A 20,902-nucleotide genomic window follows, 5' to 3' on the forward strand; every position below is an offset into this window, starting at 1 on the left:
ACACTTGAGGTTTGCCTTCAGCTGTTGCTTCCCCAGACGTGCAGTGTACAAAGGGCTATTCTGAACTGCTGAAGAGATCCTGGTCTTGTTCTGCTCCTGCCTCACCCCAGAGTGTCTTCTGAGGGCAGTGCTCTTGTGTGGGGCTGGAAAGCTCTGGGCATTAGTGCAGGCTGCAGAAAGGAGGTGTTTGGGACCGTTCCCAGCCAGAGCGGTGTGCTGAGGTAATGTGCTGCCTTGAGAGTGTTTGACGGGTGGGAAATGTGGCAAATTATCAGTGTGGTGGGAAACAGCTCTTGCCTTGAGGCACTGGCAGAGTAAGTCTGTGCAGTGTTATAAATGTATGTTAGCCTATATGATTTCCAGTTGCTTCCATAGTTACAAGCACAATAAAATGGGTTCAAACATGAAAAACATTGACAAGTGTGTTTGCAAACAAAAAATAAAGAAAACAACAGGCAGTTTGATTATTGCTTTAATAGCTTTGTGTACCAATGTTCCCATGCGCAGGACTGATGGTTTGCTCAGCTGCTGTGTACAGAAAGAACAGTTGTACTCAGTGACCTCTAGCAAGGTGTAAGTAACTGAGGAACTCCATATGTCACAGTTCCATGGCCACAAAAAGTTGACCTGAGAAGAAAAAACCCACTTGAATCAGGATTTATTTCTCTCTTCCCCCCCCCCTGAGAAAAATGAAAGTCAGCTGCCATCTTAAGGGTTGTTAGTTTGATCCGTAACCCTACTTAAGCCTTCCTGAAAGCTTGTGCAGAATACATATTAACAGTAACAAGGTAAATTTCCTGCTTTCGGGGGCCAGCTGTAAAACTTGAGTTTTAATACATGAATACAATCAATCTCTAGATTCGCCCATATAGAGCTCTAGATAAGAAGTCAGAAAGGCTCTTGTTAAGCTCCCTTTATTTAGGCTAGGTGCTTCACTAGATTGCTCCAGTCATAGCTTTGCAGCTTTTTTTAGGAGCTCACACAAAGGGATTTCATCAGCTTCTCTAAATAATCCCTGCCAATGCCAAATGATGAGGGAGTTTTTTTCCAAATACCTAACCAATATTTGTCCTGTTGTAAAATACATCAATTAAACCTTGACCTAAACCCAGTAGGTATATGGAACAGTTGACTGTGGCCCTTCAAAGACAGCCGATGTCTATATCTTCATGCTCCTCTCCAGGCAGTTCTTTATTGAGAAACACATTTCCTTCAGCTGTTCCACACAGATCAGGTTTTCTAAAGGTCTTTTGCTATTTTTTCAGACTTCAGTCTCTGTGCATTGTTCCTGAAAAATACTCTTCAAACTTGAAAACGACCCTGCTTCTGATTCCAGTCTTATGCTAGTTATTCAAATTAGAATAATTACTCCCTGGATCTTCTATACAATACTCCTGGGAATGAGACTTGTTTTATCTTGGTTTGTAATGGTTTTGCTCTGGCTAAACAGTATGCATTTCAAATTATTCACTGCTGTATTCCTTTCCAGACAGTTATTCTCTGGTTCGTACTTGAACATTTGATTTTTCCATCCAAAGTGTAATATCTTGTCCTTGTAATTACTGAAATTCACATTGTTAATTGAAAACCATATGTCCAGTTTACTAAGACCATATTCAATCCTGTCTCTCAGAGTTTTTGCACTCTTTTCCCATTTCTTCTGACCTGTAAAAGGAATATACTTACATATGTCCATCTTCTCCATGAATTATCTTGATAGTTTCTGCTCCCAGTCTTGCCCAGAGCAGAGTAAATATGGCTTTATTCCAGAGAAATTCAATTTCTTTGATATGTTTGGGGTTAATTTCAACATCAAGGTATTTTGTATAAACTTGATCTTGAGAGAGGAGTCCACTGCAAATAGAATGAAGACAGCAATGCTAAGTTTAAAGTTTACCAAACTAGATCACATTCATTGCAAGACTGGGGTTTTCCCCTCTGTTACAACAGAAACTTGCACTTTTTCTGTTATGCCCTGAACTGGGAGAGGAAGAAAAACAACACTGGAAACTTTAATGTGCATGTAGCAGGAGGCTACCGGGAGGTGAGGGTGAGGCTGGGGCTGCCTCCAGCACCCACACATGCTGGGTTTTGCAGGTATCACCGCAGGTAAGGCTCTGCGACAAGTTCTTGGGAGGATTTTGTAGATAAGCTGGGAACTTCTGTGGGGCTTTAGTCTGCATGTGCACAAAGAGGATGGTGAGAGAACATGTGGAAGTGCTTTTTTCAGAGGAGGTACAGAAGGCAGTAGGAACTGCTATTTTGATTGTAGGAGATGGTATGAGAGGTGAATGAAGCTCACTGGCCAGACTATAGAAAGTGTGCCATTTGTATAGTAGTGATGGCTTTTAATATATCCTAGGGAGGAAGGAGGTATCTACTTTGCAAATTTGGTAAGTGCAGACATAGGATTGCCTTGAATGAGATCACACAGCAGCTCGTGGGCAGAGCAGAGCCTTGTCAGTATGTGGAGTGAGTATGCTGATGTGTGTTGCCACAAGGTGTGGGAGTGAAGCGGTTGTGCTAAAGTGCGTATGAAACAGGTGAGCACTGCATGAATTAAGTGTATTCCAGAGGTGTAAGTTCATTTTGTTGTCTGATTTTGTTTTTTTAAGACCAACTCAAGAAACACAAAACTCATGAAGTGATTTCCATTTCCTTTTACAACCATCTATTTGCCCTCATGCTCATAGGTCTTACCTATGTGATAATTTTTTTCATATCTGATGCTAAGCAGAAGATCTGCAACACAGAATAAGTGTTTGTACTACTTAAATATGTGGAAAATGTGTAGATTAATGTTAGCAACATTAAATGCTATAAGGGAGTATTGATTTAACTTACCTGGTAATTTCATATTCTTTTGTGTTCCCCTCTGTGTCATGGAAAACAAGGTTTATGTCCCCTCTTGTTTTCTTTACACCAGACAGTTTGATAAATACTTTTTGTCTCCAAGCTGCATAAAGAAAAGCAAAATAAAACTAGATTATCATTGATATGAAAGATGCTAGTTCTTTTTTCTCCTAGCTGGAATTAATTCGTGTTAGCAAATAAAAGGCTCAATGAGCTTGAATTTTGATAACTAATGTAGCATTTCTTGTCAGAGATGTTAGCAGTTGTTTGTAGAAACAACACAAGTGCATGGCTGTAAATCACAGCAAGGCAATCACTTTTCAGGCATGTAAACAACTGTAACAAACCTCCACTTACCAGTAAAAGGTGGGTCTGCTGCTGTATTTAAAAAATACTTTTGGTTCACTCGTTTCAGTTTGGCTGGGAATTTGTCAGCATAGTGCCCCATCATTGGACATCCCTCCTGTGGACATGGGAAACAGTCTCCCTATGGAAAATAAGAGCATCAGTTAATGAGGAGTATATATGTATGTTTTTTCGATGTAGCTCTGACAAAATTAGGGCTAAGGATGCTGTTCTGATCTTGCAAAGCTGTGGCAGTATGTTGTCATATCTTACCACCAAAACCTGATAAACTTGATTCAGATAATGGTTTATGCACCCATGCATATGCAAAGATGGTATAGAATAAGCAGGTTTGACACCTGTCTGGATGATGGTCTGAAATTCTCTAGCTCAAACGTATTTCAGCTAAAGTCTAGGACAATATAAGCCAGCTTTACTCTCCTAGTGGAAAGGAACTTGCCTGCATTCACATTGCAACACCATATGGGGGGCAAAAAAACCAGGAGCATCATTCATAAGTGCATTTGCTTAGGTGGTCTGATCAGTGCCCAGTGTACACTGGAGAACAGTCAAGGGTTCTGGAGGCTCCAAATGTCTCTTCTTCCAGCCAGGAATTAGTAGGGTAGGTATGTCTAACCTACATGCTTGCTGCATAAAGGTTTAGGGTGAGAACTGCATGGGTTTTAATTTCCCACCCCCCCACCCCCCACCCATTTTGGTGATATCATCTGTGCCTCAGGATTCATTTTCCAGACAGGAATACTTGATGGAGTGACTGTACACTGTGCCTCACTGCGTGCTTCCTCCTACCAAACCACACTGTGAGAGTGCAGCCACCAGCATCCAAGTGCTCTGTGCACATAGTGGAAGCCAGGATGAGTGCAGAGACCTGGTTTATTTTCTTTACAGCTCACCCGTTCCTGGGCTGATATACTTACTGACTCAAAGGATTTGTACGTTTCACAGGGATATCCAAGGTATCCAGTAGGGTAGAGGATACTTTCAAAATAAAACTCATGGCTGCGTGAGTGATGGCACCCCCCAATGACTGTAGCATCTGTTGGAACAATGTTTATGAGCATCTGTGAAATAACCTCCTGTTATCCTGTATAAGAGTTGCACTTGCCTCGCCATGGAAACAACTGAGGTACAGAAGAGAACAGCAGTGTGGTCTTGTAATAATTTTTTGCCTGAATTTATGCATTTCTAGTTGCAGTAGAAGTTGCTGTTTGTGTTTTATCTGGAGACCTGTGTGCCAGTTATGACAAGATTCCAAGTGAGATGTATTTATCTACTATATTGTAATAGTCTCTTTTAAAAAGACAGCCACATATATATATATATGTGAGATGTCTCAGCAAAATGGTATTGATTACAGTTTCAAAAGGATTAATAGAGCCAGGAGAACCCACCAGCCTTTTGTGAACCTCTCCAAAGCCTGCGAAGAGAAAGAAGTCTCAGGTGGAGAGGTGAGGCATGTACAGTCCCTGGAAACACTGAGTGCTTTTGCCTAAATATGCCTTATAAGTGTCAGATGCTCTTTGCAACATCTGCAAGAAACCAAATGTAGTGGTGTCACACTGCCGGTTTGGTCCTGATGTTGGCCTGTCTCAGCCTGGAAAACTTCCTGCTGGGGTTGTTAGGTTTTTGGACTTGCAGATTCCCCATTCCCTGCTGTTTTGCGTTCTGCAGGTCCAAGTTCAAATTATAGAAGCAAAGCGTAGGTCTGTATTCAAACTCCTTTCTCTACAGTGTTCCTTTCCTTGGGGAGCACTGTTCTGATCCAGCCTTTGCTTTCCTTTCCTGACTTATGAGTAAATAGGCAGAAAAAAATTTTGTTTTGCTGTTTTCTCCCTAATGGAGAGTTACTTTCACAGTTCGTGTTTCAGAATTGAACAAAAATAAAGTACTATGCATGTTGGGAATGTATGTTTACCTGCAATCATAACTTCAAAATCACTAGGTTTCATCTCTGGAATTAAATCATTGCAGCCAGGCATCACAGTTCCTCCATTTGGGTAAAAGTCCAGGTGACCAGTGGTGTTATACATTCCAAGCCCTGAGATACACAGGTGATGATGTTAGTGTCTCAGTGCACGCCTATCCCTGCAGATATTTATTTGCACATGAACACTTACCTACGGTAGGAAAGTGAGCAGCATTACTGTGAATGACATCAACAAAGTTTGCATCTGAAGGATCCAGTCTCACCTCAGGAGGAGTACCTTCGAAATAGGGCCCAGCAGGGTCTAAACCTAAAAAAACCCCCACATTTGTTGGTTGAGGGAGGAAGAAAAGTGTTGCGTGTGTTAATATGTCTCTTGCCAACTACAGCATCAGACATTCAGTATTGCGGAAGGTACATTGAATAATAATAATAATGTGAATTCTAAGCTAAACTGGAAAAAACCCCCACCTGCGATCATACAGGTTTGTGAACCTTTCTGCAAACCTACTCCAACAAAAGTAAAATATTTTCCCATAGACACTGTATTACTATGAAGGAGGTGTTTTATTATGTGTGAGCTTATTACTGGCCTGTAAAGTTTCAAGAATAGGAAAAATGAAGGGCTCTTGATCTGTTGCTTTGTCTTTGTGTAGGGCTTGATGTAACCCAGTGATCGATGGTAACACTACAAACATATCAGCTATGTTTGCCCTTCCACTAAAGAGTATTTAACCTACCCAGAGAGAGAAGATACAGTAATTACCCTTGTTTCTGTGAAGTGTGAAGTTTTCCCACTCTTGCATAAGGCATCTCCAGCACCGCCACTAATTTAATTCCAGTCTACAGACCAGCGTGTTGCAAATTTCTTTCCTCTAGACACATGCTATGTTAGTGCTGCACCTTGTTGAATAGCCTACCTGTTATCCGCCTGATGCCTTGGATCCTTCTTCCCGCCTCTCCTGCAGTGTGTGCTCCCAGACTGTGGCCAATTAAATGGATTTCGTCAGGGGAGTATCTGAAGAGTTTCTGATCATTAAGGTGGTGGTGGTGGGAGATAAGAACACAGGCTTTAAATAGCAAGCAAAGAGGGTGTCTTACATTGTGGACCTTTAGGAACATCTAGACTGACTTCCTACATAGCAAAAAGGGTATGAGTTTTTTGAGTTAAATATTGTTTAAACTAAACTGATAGGATATAAAATGATCCAATATAGAATTTTAAATGCCTAGTGATGATGGATTCACAGTTTTAGCGTTGGCATGTGGTTACCACATTCAGTTACCCATGGTGACAAAATATGAACCTCCTTTCTCACTTGGATCAACCCTTGATTTCATTTTCCATCAAAATGACCTTATTTTTTCTGTATTTGCTGTATTATGGGGCCCTTTTTATCACACATCTATTCTCCATGCCTACTTAGAGTATGTGATATCACTCAACAATATTTTCGCTGACAAGCTTAGGTCTTCTGACATTCATTCTCCTCTTTGCCAAGAGTCACCTGTACAAGACCTGCACCGCTAAGGTATTACACATATATTGAAGGTTGAAACGGAGGTTAATCAGTGTGTAGGCTGCTTGAAGGGGACATGTTTCATTTGGGGATTTGCTGGCTTTTGTAATGTACAAAACCAACAAGGATTGGTTGCTAATTGCTTCAGGTTTTTATAGTAAGTCTTGTTTTGTAACGTGTGTACCAAAATAAAAGCAGACCTGTAGTATTGGCCTGTCTACCTTTACTGTAAGATTCATCTGAATATGTTTTACCGCAGTACTGACATTTACAATGCAGCTTAACCATTCCTAAAGTGAAAATCCAGAAGCTTTTAAATTGGGGAAAAGGAAAGAAAGTCTAAGGATCACATATGCATTTTTTGTAATGGAAGAGAGGCCTAGGCTGCAAATGGTGCAGTAATAGAGATATTAAATGTGAAACTGAACCCATCTTCAAGTGACCTGGGATTTTTACACAAAGAAGAATAAGCTGTGTGAGGCTAGATGTGATTTTCCTGGGTAGAAACAGTAGACCGTACCCCAGCAGATTATGGGGAATTGTTCTCTGATACTCAGGTGCTCACGAAGTTGACACTTTGCTTTGTGGGCTCTGAACTCTCTTTTGCAGCACTTTAACAGCTCCTGACCAGGATCAAGACTACAGCCAGGCAGGGTTCTGATTTTCAGCAAGTCTGAGTACTTGTGAGTATTTCTGAAGGCAGTGGGGAAACGCTGACACCCTTAAACTTTGCAACCAAGCAGTCCTGCGCTCTACATGTAAACATGGATACTTGCCTTCACGACTAGAAGGCAACTGGACAGTGTATCATGCCTGTAGACAGCAGATATAGCATTATCAAGTGATCCTGCTTCTGCTCGTTTCAGTGGTGCTGTGCTGAAACACTAACTTCTAGCACAGGTATGGGATGCTGACATGCTTTCTTGCCTGTATCATTATGGGGAAATGTTGCCACCTACTGGTCTTCAATTAATTGGCACTTCTTTCCAACCACATCACCTTAATTTACGTCTTTTGTGGCTGTGAGAAGTCCTTACAGAGTAGATAATTAATATAATTAGCTGGAACTCAACTGCGTGCATTGTACAGTTCTTCCTGAAGCACTGGATGACCCTAATGGACAAGGTTCAAAATCAAAGCAGCAGCATCATAACCCCATTATATCTACTTCAGAAATGTAGGTGGCAAAGCTGTGTCTTTTACCTGTAAAGTATTTATGAAATAAGCAACCTCAGCCCCGATCACGCGGATGTTGTTCACTGCACTGATGTAGGTGCCTTTTGCACCTTCTTCCCAGTCGACAGCAATGCAGTTGATATTTTCCACTTCCAGTAACAGCTGATGTGGGAAAACATAAAGTATTTAAGGAAACAAAATAACAAAGAGAGTATCAACTAAAATTAGAATAAGCACTAAAAGGTAACATAATCATGGAATTTCTCATTCTTTACTAAACAGGACTCTTTGCTGTAGCCTGCACTGCACTGCAACTGCACCGTTGTCTAATAAAACAACACAACAAACCGTTGATCCAAAAAGTATCAATTTTGAAAGACTGTAATAAAAATACTTTACATTGTAAGACACTTCTATACATGTATAAATAATTTGGAAGAGTCACACAACTGCACAGTAGTTTCTATATGCAGCCTGTGATGGTTTTTGGAGGGACATGGGTAGTTTTAACTGTACAGCATGGGAAGTAGACTTATTTACCAAGTGCCTTTGAAACTGAGAAAGTCATGTCAAACTGGAAAGGTTTGGAGTAGAGTTAGAAAGTTTCTATTTCAGCAAAGAAAGCTAATGTGTTGTTAACTTCAGCAGTGGTCACAGTCTTGCAGAGATCAGTGATTTTTCCACTGAAGGAATCATGGATTGAAGTCTGCAGTTGTAGCTTTCTGTGACTAAGGCTCACTCAAGTTTTGAGAAAGAACACGAGTAGAAACAAAAATTAATCCATGATAAAGAGCTAAAGGTGAATGGTAAGGAAAAGAGGAGCTTGAAGCAATAGTACATTGAATCCTGGACTCTCCTCTCTCCTGTAGGCACCATAAGCTTGTACTGTGGAGAGGCAGATAGAATTGCTGGGGTTTTTCAACTGAAAAAAATGGAAAATTAGTATTCCAAATTAAAAGTTTTTGTAGATTTATGAACAAAAATAATGCTGCAGATCTGTCACTTAGTATTCAGTGGTGGTCTTTTTCTAGCTTGTCCTTTTCCCTGCCAGCATGGAAGAAGCAGAAACTAGAGTAGATTTTGCTTATCTATCAGAGCCAAGGCTGTCATTGACAGAGTACACTGCTGGTTTTGTGCTAGCTTCCACATTTCATATTTGAAAATGTTTTTTTTCATTGCACTTTGTATCCAAACAAAAAGGGTTGGTTTGGATTGTGTCTTTTTTGGTTTGGTTTTCGTTTTTTTGGGGTTTTTTTGGCTTTGTTTTTTGGGTTTTTTTGGGTTTTTTTTTTTGTTGTTGTTGTTGTTTGGGTTTTTTTGGGGGGGGGTTGTGGGTTTTTTTGTTGTTTGTTATTTGGGTTATTTTTTAATGAACTGAACAGTGGTAAGCCAGAATATTTGTAGACTGAAGCTTGTGCTTTACAACTCAGGAATGCCTTTTGACTGACGGATAGTTCAGTTGCCCCTATGATTTTTGGATATATCTGACGCTGGTGTAGAGGCTGGAGACATCTATGTTCAGTTTATTGATTTGATCTGATGTGCAGGGTTTGGGGATAGAAGCTCTCTACAGAAACATAATGTCAGAGATGAACAAGAAGTCTTGACTATGCTGCATCTTCCAGAGTGGCAACATTTTGGCTTTTGTGAAGTTTACTTCTTGGCTGGCATCTGCTACTACTTAATGAATTGCAAAATGGAAGGTGAATATTAGCACCTAAAGGATACTGACAGACTATAGTTACAACTGCTGATGGAAATCAGAGGATGCTCTCATACCAAGCACATTTCTACCACCCAGCCTTTTTTTCCAGTGCTGCCAAATCCATGAATGATGAAGGAGGTTTTCCTATGTGAGGAAAAATGTGAGTTTTGGATGGTGGAGGAGTTTATCGCGGAGATCACCTGTGTGTAAAAAAAGAAAAAAAGTTTTATATATTCATCATTTCAAACATTTAAAGAAAGTCAGCTATGTCTTCCCCTCTGTAGGACTTGAGACTACTTTGAATGGACAGTGTCTGTGATTTTTGAACTCAGGGGCCCCTGTATCTCGCCTTTCTCAGTTTGGTTTCCAAAGAAATTGTGCCCATGTGGTTTCTGCTGCTCCTATCTATTTTGCTTAATGCAGGAAGAACTCCCCTATGTGGCATATGAAAAAACCTGAAAGGGCTGTAGTGTCACATGATGCCTGTTGGCCTGAGTTGGAGGAGTTTCTCCATGGAGCAGGCCACCAGCTCCACATCTCCCATCTCCTGGTTCAGCTTGCCCTTTTACGGGCCTGACCTTTGGCTCCAATGTGCTGCTCTGCATGTAAGCAACAGCTTCTTTTTTTCTTTTCTTTTCTTTTTTTTTTCCCCTGGATAGGTGATGTTTCCATGCCTTTTTCCCTCATTAGCTACTCCAGAAATACTGAAAGAATTTCGTGCAAGAACTGGGTGCAATAGGGGTGCTGATCTTCACACATTGCTGCAGGCTGCTTAATTATATACTTTCCTTATTCTCTGAGCACGGTATCTGTCTGTTGGTTTTTAGACAAATGTGGGGTCAGGGAGTTTGGGTGTGGAAGGGCTGTGCCCTAGATCAGAGATGCACTGAAATTTAGTGGCTGGGAGGCAGTGCAAGGTGATTTTGACTTGGTTTATCAGCAGCAGAACTGCTGAGTAACCTGCTGCTGGATGTATCTTGTGGGCTTACAAGTCCCTGCTCTGCAGATTGTAGAAGTTTATCACAGGTAGAACTTTTCATCCTTAGAGAGGCTGAGTTGGGTTCTCAGTGTGGCAAGCAGGATGTCTGCAATAACAGTAATGGCATCATAGTTCATGCTAGAAGAATCCTAAACATCTCTGTACAGCTCAGGGGACACAAGGTTTGGGAGCCTGAAAGGGATTTAGCAGCTTCAGAAGCATTTGCTGAAGGGATGTGGTCCCAGCTCCTGATCTTACAGGTTTTTCCTCATTGTTATTCTGCTCAGTATTTCAGGGCATAAGCAACTTGAGTATTTCTGTCTGATTTTCAGGGTGCAGAGAGACAGCTTAGAATGTAAAAATAATCAGGTTTCAGGGTAGAATGTGGGTTTGGAAATGGCATAAAATCAGTCTTCTTCAGACTTTTATTTTTAAAAGTCCCAATATCTTCCTAGCTCAGGTTCCCTGTCAGACAGCACTATTTGCTTTCCTATGTGAATACTCGGAAGGCTGCTGATTTGACCGTGTCTTCAGCTTTCCTTGGAGACCTTAAGACAATGCCAAAGGCAGTCTGCTATAACCCATATCCTTGTGCAGGAAAGTACCAGAAAGCTGTTGTGTTCTACAGCTCACTGACAGCATTTTTTTAGTGTGCTTTACCCCAAAGTACACTCATTACTGTACCTTAAAACTACCTTCTTGTTCTGACTTGTTTGCCTATGGTGACTGGCACAGACCTTTTAACAAGGTAACAGACATTTGAAGGTTTAGTCAGTTCTTGATATTAAAAATAAATGTCACCTGTGAGTTATTTCCTGTTTCTCTGGTGTAGAGAGAGAAGCTGATGTGCATGTGCTCGGGAGAGTCAGGCAAACCTGTCAGAAGCCTCCCTGGTACCCCAGACCAGGGCGGGTCATCTGTAAAACAGCCAAGCCTGGGGTAGCAAACTTCTTTACCTAGAGTAGAAGAAACCACTTGTTTATATGTCAGAATATCTTAATGCTTGATGATGTATTTGAGACTGTGACAGTCTGAAGAGCAGAAAACTAAGGATTTCAATTCACGATTAATTTTGAAGCTGAGATTTGTTCTTGTTTCCTTTGTGGATAACTGCCTGAAGCAGGTAGCACAAGGGGAGATAAATAATTTGAGGATAAACCAAGTAAAGACCCAGGCACTCTTTTGACACCATTTTCTAGGCTTGTAAAGGATTAATTCAATTTCTTTTAAAATGTCTTTGAAGAAGTGCTTGTTAGAATTGCTCCTGCATGCTTCCTACTCCAAAGCATTCTGTCTCTGCTCGTAAGAATGAAGGATATCTATGCAGTAACCTTGTACTGTGAACAAAATGATAATTTATTTCAATATAGTAGCTTTTTCTAGATCAAATGGAGTTTTTGCTCACTTATGCTCAACTTTTGTGTTTTAGCGCTGTCTGTTGTGGTAAGCACCATGTTGCTGAGTGGCTCTTTGTGCAGAGCAGGCACATAGACAGAGCTTGTGTACTGTCTTGACACATGACTGAATTTCTCTGGGAATTTTTAGCACAGTTAAGTCTCTTGTATTTGTAATAATAAAATTTAAATAGAGCAGAGCCATTTAGCATTAGTTCTTGCACAATAATAGACATTGTCATGCAACGACCTGCAAATCATACTATGAATTCAATGTAAAGGAAAATACCAGTAATCATCTATGTATTCATCTGAATTCACCTTCTAGTGGTAGTTTTTATAGATATAGTGTCTCACCTGCTACTGTGCCAAGGAGATAAAATGCGATAATCCACATTCCAGCCACCTAAAGCAAATTGAATATACAGGTTAAGCATTTTATTTACAGTGATTTATCCTTTCTAAAAGAGTGTAATACAAAGAGAAATATACCTGAAGAGGAATAAACTCATACACTGGTCAGTGCATACCAGGGACCCATCAGCCAGAAAGAAGGTTTGCAGGAAGAGCCCCGAGGGTCCTGGTGGACACTGATTGACCATAAGGCAGAAACACGCCCTTGCGGCAAAGGCAGCCAGCAGCATCCTGGGCTGCATTAGGAGGCATGTTGCCAGCAAGATGAGGGAGGTGATCCTTCCCCTCCACTCAGTTTTGCTGTTCTTTGCATTTCTTGCACAGCCAATACTGCATGCGGGTTGCTGAGGGAGTGAATCAGGTCACAAGGTCCTGATTTTTGCCAGCTGTGAGGAGATAGGTGGGAGATGTGGCAGATCAAGGACAGTGATACCTGTAACTTGGTCAAGTCTGCGTGCTTGACAGCTTGGGCTCCTCACTACAAGAAAGACACTGAGGTGCTGGAGTGTGTCCAGAGAAGGGCAGCGAAGCTGGGGAAGGGTCTAGAGAGGAACTCCTGTGAGGAGCAGCTGAGGGAACTGGGGTTGTTCAGCCTGGAGAAAAGGAGACTGAGGGGAGACCTTATTGCTCTCTACAGCCACCTGAAAGGAGGTTGTAGTGAGTTGAGGGTTGGCTCTTCTCCCAAGTAACAAGCAATAGGACAGGAGGAGATGGCCTCAAGTTGCACTAGGGAAGTTTAGATTGGATATTAGGAAAAATTTCTTTATCAAAAGAGTTAACAGGCATTGGAACAGGCTGCCCAGGAAAGGGGTTGAGTTGCCATCCCTAGGGGTATTTAAAAGACATGTAGACGCAGCAGTTAGAGACATGGTGTAGTGGTGAACTTGGCAGCGCATGTTGTACATGATGATCTTAAGGGACTTTTCCAACCTAAGCCATTTGTACTGCTTTTACCGAGGGCTCTTTGCATGTTTGCATCTTTGTATCCCCAACTTTATCCAGATTCCTTTCCTCTACACATTCCCTCACTCGGCTTTCCCATGGCAGGGGCTCCATATATTTCACCATTCTGGTCCCCTCCTGTTTGCCCACCCACTGTCCTTTTCTAGGTGTTTCCTATGGCACCTACCTCCCATTTTCAACATACTGCTTTTTTTGTAAAGCAAAAATTTTGAGCTGTACTGGTCGCTGATAGCTTATTAGAAGTAATTAAGAAAAAATGGTAAATTTAGTAGGTATAACCTTGCTATGTGGGAAACTGTGTCCAAGGGATATTTTTAGAGATTTGGCAATGTGAGAAAGCTAGAGAAGCAATGCTCCAAAGGTTGTTGACACTACCAAATATGCTCAGAAACAAGCAAGAAACAACTGGGAATTTCACAGAATTTGCCCTTGAAGCTTTTGTGTCAAGTGTCAGAAAGGAGGCATATGTGATGCGCTTATGTGCTTGTTTTAGTGGAAGTTAGATTACTCAGCTGGAATGACATGGTTTCCTAACCAAGCCGAATGGGATAGGCCAGAGTGTGGAGAGTGTGTCTCTGAGCGCTCTCTAACCAGCTCTGAAGTCCCTGTGTGGTAACAGCTCTGCCAGCTCGTTGTTTATGTGGTAAGGCAGAGGAACCAGGCTGAATAGTTGAGCGGTGAGCTGGAGTTACAACGTGCAGACCTGAGAGGAAGCATGAAATTTCCTTGGAAATACAATTCTGTTCCCAGGTCTAACATATCCGTTGATGTAGCTAACAGAGAATTAAACTAGCTGCTTGAGGAGAGTAGAAAGTGGAGAGGAAGTCTGGCAGTGAGTAAGAGTGGGAGGGGAAAGGATTAGGAGTTACTCTAAGCAGCTGGTGACAGACAAGAACAGAGAGGTCCTAACTGTTAGCCAGAAGGAGAACCTCCATTCAGCTGGAAATATCTGTCAAGAAGTACCCACCATCATGATGAGACCCTGATGACAGCACAGGAAAATCAGATGTGGCTCATCTAAAGAATCAGAGAGCTCAGTGGGATTTGTTTATATTTAATGGAGAGTTCTCATACTCTGGAGATGTATAGCCTGTGTTGGGAACACTACAGCAGGAAGGACAGTATAATTTCTTTTCAGACCCAAAATCTGAAAGGTAGCTAATGAGTAATGATTTTTAGAAAATGTGGGAGATTATTGCCAAAATGAAAGTGATCAGTAGTTAGTTTCTTTTCAGAGGTTCTCCCTTTGAAGTTAGAAAATAGAAATGAATGCATAGCTAGGTATAATGGAAGATGCCGAATTTTTTTTTTCTTAGGATAATATTGATTCATTCTGTTATTAATAAGAGGTGTAGTTTGGGTAGGAGACAGCTTTGTACTGGGTAAGTTTTGCATATTGGTCTCTGTTAATGACAAAAAGATTGCAACCAGGTTAAGTAATCATGTCTTTGTCAAAAGAGTTGAGGCAGCATACAATTTGATGGTGGAGAATTCTTTCACTGGGCATTTAAGAGGCTTATTGCTGAACAAGAAGAACTGGAATGACTTGTTTGTGAATGTGATCTCAGCCTAGCCAGTATTGCTGGCAAGAAGGCAGCTGAACGCTGAGCTCGATTGTTACACTCAGTGGACAGAGGAACATGCACTTCTGAAGCAAAACCAGCACGAAGTATTTCCAAATTGCTGTTCAGTACAGAAAAAAAGAAAGTTGCAAATATTTATAGACTGGCATCCTAATGTATAAAACCTACACCTGAGCACCAATTGTCCTTCACAATAGGCCATCAAGTCACCCTCAGGACACTGTTGCTCAACCTGTGATTCATGGGCCACCAGTGGATGGTTCGTGAGATATGAGAAAGTCTCCATAATGACTGTCAACAGTGTATTTTTAAGACCCACACACCTACCTCAGGACACACATAAAAATACACACACACAGTTTATTCATGAGAAGCAAGCCCAAATCTCGCATTTTTAACCTAATAATCTCACTGCAGCAAAGATATTGGGAAAAAAAATTAAACCAAGATATGTTATTTATCTCATTGCTAAGAATTTTACTCACCATTCTCTTATCACCCTTCTTATCTCTTTCCCTGGTGAGCAGTAACAGGATGTAAAACGGCAAGTTTTCTTGAAGCAAGATTGGGTAGCTTTATGCTGAAAAAAAAAGTAATTTAAAAGATACAGGCAACTTGGTAAAAAGTGAAAGAAACTGGAAGAGTAAGAGAGGATGAAAAAGGGCAATACTGGTAATTAGGAATTAATATCTAGAAGTCACACAGATTCCATAAGGAAAATGGCAATGCAGCACGTATGTTTATGGCCAGTAGAATTAAGACATGAATTAAGAAGGTATATTTCATGCATGGAAGAATTAAAAGATACAACGGTTTTGGTTCATTAGTAGATAAAATGGAGCAAAAGGCAATGATGCAGCTGAAGTGAAATGTTTACACTTTTTCTCTTTACCAAAACTAGCAGATGTTGTTCACACCAGAAAAAAAGTATTCGTGGTGATACTCTTTTCAGCCAATAATTCTAAATGTGCTGTAGACAACTGCCAGAACTACATATTTTAAAATCATTGGACTTTGATAAGTCACAGCTGAAATCCTTAAAAAAAAAACCCAAAAAAACCCCTATAAACACCCCCCGCCTACTGACAATTTTTTGTTAAGTTATTGATTAGTAAGAAAATTCCAGAGATGTGGTTTGAAGAAAACTGATATACAAACAGGTAAAAAAATATAGGATGAATGACCTGAGAAATTTCAGACCTGTGGCTTTTCAGACCAATATCAGCCTGGGGCAGAGTAATAAAACTCTCCACAGAATACTCAGTCATGAAAGAAAAATTGTGAAAAAATGTTAAAAGATTAAGTTGTGTAATTGAATTCGGTTACATGACACGACAAACTAACATGATGCTCTTATTAGATAAACATTATAAGTGCCATGATACTCAAATTTTAATATGATCTGCTATGCTACTCAGTATTTTGGTTAAGAAATTAAAATTATATACATGTGCTATGAGAACAATTAAGTAGATTAAAAACTAAATGCATGGATTAAGTAGATTAAAAAATAAGTAATTATTGCATTTCAGACTACAATGGCAAAGAACTAAAGGCAACTCCTGGATTTACCAATACAGCTCTTGCTACTGTGCACCATTGCATCACATCATGACCAATGTGATAATGTTTTTACCTGTGTTTTTTGACCACATAGTTACGCACTGCTCATGATGGATCATCACTGATTAAGGCTTTTAAAGGAATCAGCTCCTGGCATTACACTGCCTGCCAACTTTCAACACTGGTATTACACAGCATCACAGAGTGGCTGGGGTTGGAAGGCACCTCTGGAGCTCATCTACTCCAACCCCCAGCTAGAGCAGGCTCACCTTGAGCAGGTTGCACAGAGTTGCATCCAGGCAGATTTTGAATGTCTCCAGAGAAGGAGACCCCGCAGCCTCTCTGGGCAGCCTGTGCCAGTGCTCCGTCACCCTCCACATAAAGCTGTTCTTCCTCATATTCGACAGGAACTTCTTGTGCTGCAGTCTGTGCCCGCTGCCCCTTGTCCCGTCACTGGGCACCACTGAAAGGAGCCTGGCCCCGTCCTCTTGGCACTCGCCCTTGAGATGTTTGTAGGCATCGACGAGCTCCCCTCAGCCTTCTCTTCTCCAGGCTAAGCAGCCCCAGCCCCCTCAGCCTTTCCTCATACGGGGGATGCTCCAGTCCCCTCACCATCTTGGTACCCTCCGCTGGCCCCTCCCCAGCAGGTCCCCGTCTCTCCCGAACTGGGGAGCCCAGCACTGGCCACGGCACTCCAGGGGCGGCCTCGGCAGGGCAGAGCAGAGGGGGAGGATCACCTCCCTCGACCACGCTTCCCCTAACGCACCCCAGGAAATTGCTGAACATGAGCTTGTACTGAAAAAATACTGAAATCTAGACTGAGGGATTAGAAAATAAAAAGTACGTGAAAGTTGGATTACTCTTTATGGTTTGGGAAAGTAAACACTGTCACACTGCATATCATAGTCATAGAATGGAAGTGAACATCTGAGGAAGCAATAACTGATAAGACCTTTGATATCTTGCTAATGTATTACTGGTGACTTTTGAAGTGCCAGGGAACTTGTTAGTCTTTTTTTCCACATAGGCAGTTGGGAGAATAGTATTTCTAGTATATGTATTGTATTCAATATATTAATGGAAGTATTATTTAAAGAGCACAGCTATTTCATTGGTGCTGCATACATGATTCAAGAGGGATATTGAGAAAATGGGGAAGGTCGAGAGAAAGTGTTCTTGGATTATCATAAGAATGGAAAAAGAGGGAATGCAAAGCAAGAAGTGAAGACTTTTTAGACTAGGAGTATGAAGGTTCAGAGTGTAAATGGTTGTTCTCCAAAGATATAACATGAGACCAGGAGAGGAACAGTGATACTTAAATGAAGTAGTAGTGGTGGAACAAGAACTAGCATAAAAAAATGAAGTCCACTGTGTTGTCCTGAAATAGCCATCCAGCTGGAGTCACAGGGCCAAAAGCATAGCTAAATTTTAAGGTGGGGTTTTATCACATGTTAATGTGACAGTGAGAAGTGGCATGGATGAGAGTCGATGACCTAGATGGTGCCTTCCACTTCTTCATCCTGTGTTGGAAAGAGGCCAAATGGGAAGTGAAAGGGTCACCTCAGCAGCCTACGTTGAGGTGGGGAAGAGCCTTTGTTAACATGTCCGAAGTAAGCAGCGGGAGGGCAGGATCAGCTCCGTCTGCAGTAACAATCTGCAGTCCTGGCTCGTTTTCGCCTGTCCACTAAGCTAAGCATGGCACCTTCAATCACTTCACCCTTATGCGGTCTTTCCAGTTTTCAGGTCTGCTTCACCCCCTTCAATACTGAGGTTTAAGTTTTCTTACCTTCTTTCAAGTCTTTTTAATTTTCACCATTTATGGTTTTTTTCCATCTTTCCTTACCACTCCAACCATACTTTCTATCTTTCCTGCACCGGCACTGTCCTTAAACAGAGAATATTTTTGTCCATTCTGTCTTCCCAGTGTTACTTTAGCTTTTCATATTTTCCAGTAGTTTGGCAAAGCACTCAGTTAACAGTGTAAAGGCAACCCAAGGGAGAAGCAGCCATCTAGAGTTTAGTGTATAAGCCTTGGGTGTAGAAATTACAGGTTAAATTTCCTGTTCTCTCAGCAAATTTTTGCATGGCTTTGAGCCTGAGGCAGTTAGAGAACACTTGCTAATTGTACACATAAGCATTGTAATATTACCCCAAATAGTAAAAAAAGCTAAGGAAAAAGAATTACAATAGTGTCTTTAGGCCTTGTAAAGGGGATCATTTATGTATTTACCCATATGCAAATACCTGAAAGTAAATTATAATGTAACTGTGTTGTTCAGCCCATTCTTTACAGGTATGCAAAGAATACCATCTTTTCTAGACTCAGTCACCGTTCAGTAGCTCAGACACAGTATTTGTCCAGACTATCAAATATGCAAGACTGACGTGTACAATACTGGACAAAGTGTCGGTGCTATAGTGTACTAATTCAGGTAGCAGAGTAATTGGCATAACTGATAAAAGACTTAATTTCTTCTCCAGCTCCTCCCCATAAATAACCCACAGAAGGTCCTGATTCCTGATGACACTGATTCCTTTTTGACACTGCTTCAACACAAACGAGTAATAGTAAGAACATCTTGACATTAGCCAGTCTCTATTCTTGCTGGCTTATCAGCTTTTAGGTACAGGGAAGTTCTTCAGGAGGAAACTGGTCTTATTTAATTAGCTCTGACACCCACAAATCTGATTAGATAGATCAATTTTGTAATGGAGCAAAGCTGTTCAGAACTTTTTGTAGATCTCCTTCCTCCAAACCACCAAATATGGAGTAATAACCAAGGCAAGGCAGGGCTCACGTATGTTGTCTGGTCTGGGTAACAGTTTTCTGAGTATCTATTGACATCTTAAACTGAATCTGAAACAGTGGACTAGGGCATTAACCTGAAATAACAACTCTGAACAGTGATGCAAATTCTTTTCTTGAGGCAATTAATGTGGGAAGCGCTCCAGTAGAAGGTTAATAAGTGTGCAAAATTGTGCATATGTTTGTTCATCATTGGAGGATGCAGGAAGATTTGGGTTTTAAAGGTGTTTAGGTCAGTTGCTTAGAGATTATGAACAATCTAAAGAAATTGTGGGATAACAGCAAAGAAAACCTATTAAACAAGTCCTTGGCTTCCCACTTCAGGACTTTGTGCAGTATCTGCTCTAATTTCCTAAATAATAGGGTTCTTACCTTGACCCTACACTGGTATTCGTACATCTAAGTTTACAGAGACAATTATGATCATTTAACCTGACTACAAGCATCATAAAGAAACCCCAACAAATGTGATTCAGTTTTGGGAAGTGACTGTGCCAATTCTATGCCAACTTGGAAGCCTTCAGCTGACTTGTAGCCACGATCTGGCCACTTGTCTATCTTTCCAGGAGGACCTTCACTGTTCCTTTTCAATGATTAGGCTACTTTAAATTTAGTCAACTCTAAGACTGACAGTATTTGCCTTTTGCTGTTTCTGAAGTGCAGAATAATCCTTGCTGATGACTAGTTCAAGTTTCACTAGATATGGTAGTCTACCAAGAAACATCTTGTTTGCCCCATTCTTCCACATAACAGCTCTGTAATTTGTCCCCACTTCCATTCTCCCTTTAAATTTGCCGTGCTCTTAACAATGCTTAATTTTGTAGCCTAATTTATCCTCCTTTTTCATTTCAGCTGGTATGCGTTCTCATGCATTTTACTTCCTTTTTTTTTGGAAAAAAAAAAAAAAAAGTCCAGATTCCATTGTGCAAATACCGTCACTTTGTTCTTCCTTTAAAAACATAGGGATGTATTCAGTCTTAAACTACCTTACTCCCACTGAATCCACCCTGTTTTCCTAGCTGCATCACATTATCACAGTCCAGAAATTCTCATCTCCTACTGGGATTTCCTGGAATTGAAAAGTTCTAAGCCTTGTACCTCCTGCCAAGGTCTCCTCAGGATTACTCTGAGTACTGCTGTTTGCTTTTCGCTTGTTGACTCAGACCACACCATTCAGGCTGTATTTTCTTTTTTTTTTAAGCAGGAGTCCTTACAGTCCTACAACCCCAGCCAGCAGTTAGCAAGAACACTTGCCCCAAAACCCTACCAAGTTTTCAGCCACTTACCACTCTGAATGCAGAAAGGGTTGCTGCTTTGCAAGCTCCGTTCAGCCAGCTCCCTGTCAAATCCCAGTTGCTACTGGCTCTTTTCATTTGGAATCTATCCCACGACAGTGGGTGCGGACCTGCCCACGTGGCGTCTAATTATAGGTTTTGTGTGGGTGAGTGAGAACCTTTGTAAGAATGATACCCTTATTGCTGGATATAACAGATGTTGCCTTTTCTTGTCTCTCACCATCTCTAGTTCATCAAAATTGTCACCTCTTAAAGTTTTGTTGTGGGTTTGAAGAAAGGGAAGACAAGGCCATTTTTTAGTCCTTGGAGTGGTTATTGTACGTATCATGTGTAACAGCCAACATGAAATGCTTCCCTGAGT

At 41.1% G+C, this 20,902-nt stretch overlaps 1 protein-coding gene across 1 annotated transcript; it reads right to left on the reverse strand.

The window, feature by feature from the left end:
- Positions 1 to 460: 460 nt before the first annotated feature.
- Positions 461 to 20,610, reverse strand: LOC130155109 (pancreatic lipase-related protein 2-like). The gene is made up of 14 exons (XM_056352061.1): positions 20,533 to 20,610; positions 15,363 to 15,457; positions 12,275 to 12,323; positions 11,325 to 11,479; positions 9,619 to 9,744; positions 7,867 to 8,001; positions 6,064 to 6,172; positions 5,337 to 5,453; positions 5,135 to 5,257; positions 4,137 to 4,255; positions 3,211 to 3,340; positions 2,845 to 2,956; positions 1,687 to 1,854; positions 461 to 627 (listed from the first exon to the last, which is right to left on the reverse strand). The coding sequence occupies exons 2-14, from the start codon at positions 15,363 to 15,365 to the stop codon at positions 564 to 566; spliced, it is 1,410 nt and encodes a 469-aa protein (XP_056208036.1). The 5' UTR covers positions 15,366 to 15,457; positions 20,533 to 20,610; the 3' UTR covers positions 461 to 563.
- Between the last annotated feature and the right edge of the window lie 292 nt (positions 20,611 to 20,902).

This window comes from Falco biarmicus, chromosome 9 (genome assembly GCF_023638135.1).
Source record: "Falco biarmicus isolate bFalBia1 chromosome 9, bFalBia1.pri, whole genome shotgun sequence".
In the NCBI taxonomy this organism is placed as follows: Eukaryota; Metazoa; Chordata; class Aves; order Falconiformes; family Falconidae; genus Falco; species Falco biarmicus.

What these genes read in the sequence shown, in the direction of transcription:
- LOC130155109 (XM_056352061.1), bottom strand. An exon ending in GGGTGGTAGAAATGTGCTTG is followed by an intron (nt 8,002 to 9,618) that starts GTATGAGAGCAT and finishes TTCCCACATCAG; the next exon opens with CTGTTACTGGAAGTGGAAAA. An exon ending in TTTTGAAGTTATGATTGCAG is followed by an intron (nt 4,256 to 5,134) that starts GTAAACATACAT and finishes TTGTTCCAACAG; the next exon opens with ATGCTACAGTCATTGGGGGG.